Consider the following 1,862-nt stretch of genomic DNA (forward strand, 5'->3'; position numbering starts at 1 on the left):
CACAAAATCAACATCCACAAAATCCTCCTGCACCAAATCAATACGCAACTCCACCCCAAAATCTCAATCCCTTGCCAATACCAACTCCGCCACAACACCACCTTCAACCAATTCATTACCCACCAACCGCCACTTATCACATTCCCCAAAACACACCACAACCCATTTCCGATCCTCAAAACTCAACCAATGACTATCATTACACCCAAGTCCCTAGCACCCATCAAAGCAACCATATATACGTAGAAATCGTACCTCACTCTATCCAACCAATCTCATATACACCGGAATCCTCCGAGAAGGACCCGCTTATTAAAAACATGGCTGAAGAACTCAAGAAGTTGAAGAGTCGAGTTCAGGGCGTTGAATGCGACAAAGGAATGGAAGGTTTGAACTATGATGACTTATGCATACAGCCAGATGTAGAACTACCGGAGGGATACAAACCTCCCAAATTCGAGATATTCGACGGTACAAGTGATCCCAGAGTTCATCTGAGGACCTATTGTGACAAGCTTGTTGGGGTCGAGAAAGACGAGAAAATCCGAATGAAACTCTTTATGAGGAGTCTTACTGGGGATGCTTTGTCTTGGTACATCAGCCAAGACCCCAATAAATGGTCCAATTGGGTAAGTATGGCATCAGATTTCATGGATCGGTTTAGGTTCAACACAGAGAACACACCAGATGTTTTCTACATCCAGAATCTTAAGAAGAAACCTACTGAAACCTTTCATGAGTACGCTACTCATTGGAGGTCAGAAGCGGCCAAGGTCAGGCAATCTTTGGATGAGGAACAGACGAACAAATTCTTTTTCAGAGCACAGGATCCACAATATTATGAAAGGTTGATGGTTATCAAAAATCATAAATTCTCTGATATCATCAACTTGGAAAAAGAATCGAAGAGGGAATCAAGAGTGGGATAGTAACGAATTTTGAGGCACTACAGGCCACAAATAAGGCATTACAATCAGGTGCTATATCAATGAAGAGAGATGTTGGGGCGGTAATGGTGGCTCAGGGCCCGAAATCTCCACTTACATATCAAACACCTCCACCCACATATCAAACACCTCCACCCACATGCCAAGCACCACCTCCCACATATCAACCCTCATCTCCCAGATATTCCCAACCAGCCACTGTCCATCACACCTATAACTCTCAACCATCTCATTTCCAATCACCTTCAACTAGCCAAAACTTTCCAAGACCAAGACCTAATTTCGACCGCAATCCACCTAGACAATACACCGCCATTGCTGAACCCATCGACCAACTGTATGAAAGGTTGAAAGCCACTGGTTATGTCACCCCCATTCTCGTCGTGGCATTAGAGAATCCATCCCAATGGGTCAATCCGAATACAACTTATGCGTACCACTCCGGTATGAAGGGGCACATCACTGATGAGTGCCAAAAATTGAAAGATAAGATCCAGACGCTAATTGACAACAAGGTCATACAAGCAAAGAAAGTGGCACCCAATGTCCACAATAACCCCCTCCCTAATCATAGAGGTGGCGGAGTACCTGTGATAGAGACGAATGATGAATGGGACCTTTAGGGTTGATTAGGCTTATTCGAGAAGGTGATGACTTTAAAGTTGCAGTCACGCTTACTCCTATCGTGGTACAGACTCAGTTACCAATCGAGGTCGAGGTAGCTGCACCGGTTCTATTTGAGGTAAAGGTAGCTCCACCTACGGCCACCCCCGCTCCATTTGAAGTAGAAGTGGTTACACCTTTCACAGTGATAGTGTTAACCACACCTCCTTTCGACTCAAAAGCAATACCCTAGGATTACGTTGTCGAAGCTCGGCGAAAAGGGAAGGCAAAGGTAGAGGAATCTGATGCTGC

General features: G+C 45.0%; 1 protein-coding gene across 1 annotated transcript; it reads left to right on the forward strand.

Annotated features, from left to right (window-relative positions):
* Positions 1-320: 320 nt before the first annotated feature.
* LOC138879487 (uncharacterized) lies at positions 321-1,570 on the forward strand. The gene is made up of 3 exons (XM_070159099.1): positions 321-592; positions 665-854; positions 953-1,570. The coding sequence occupies exons 1-3, from the start codon at positions 321-323 to the stop codon at positions 1,568-1,570; spliced, it is 1,080 nt and encodes a 359-aa protein (XP_070015200.1).
* Positions 1,571-1,862: the final 292 nt, after the last annotated feature.

The sequence above is a fragment of the Nicotiana sylvestris genome, chromosome 10 (genome assembly GCF_000393655.2).
Source record: "Nicotiana sylvestris chromosome 10, ASM39365v2, whole genome shotgun sequence".
Classification (NCBI taxonomy): domain Eukaryota; kingdom Viridiplantae; phylum Streptophyta; class Magnoliopsida; order Solanales; family Solanaceae; genus Nicotiana; species Nicotiana sylvestris.

Excerpts from the sequence above, each read along its gene's own strand:
- LOC138879487 (XM_070159099.1), top strand. The coding sequence starts at position 321 with ATGGCTGAAGAACTCAAGAAGTTGAAGAGTCGAGTTCAGGGCGTTGAA. Across the intron at positions 593-664 it reads ACTGGGGATGCTTTGTCTTG|GTTCAACACAGAGAACACAC; the intron begins GTACATCAGCCA and ends GGATCGGTTTAG. Across the intron at positions 855-952 it reads AATATTATGAAAGGTTGATG|GCCACAAATAAGGCATTACA; the intron begins GTTATCAAAAAT and ends GAGGCACTACAG.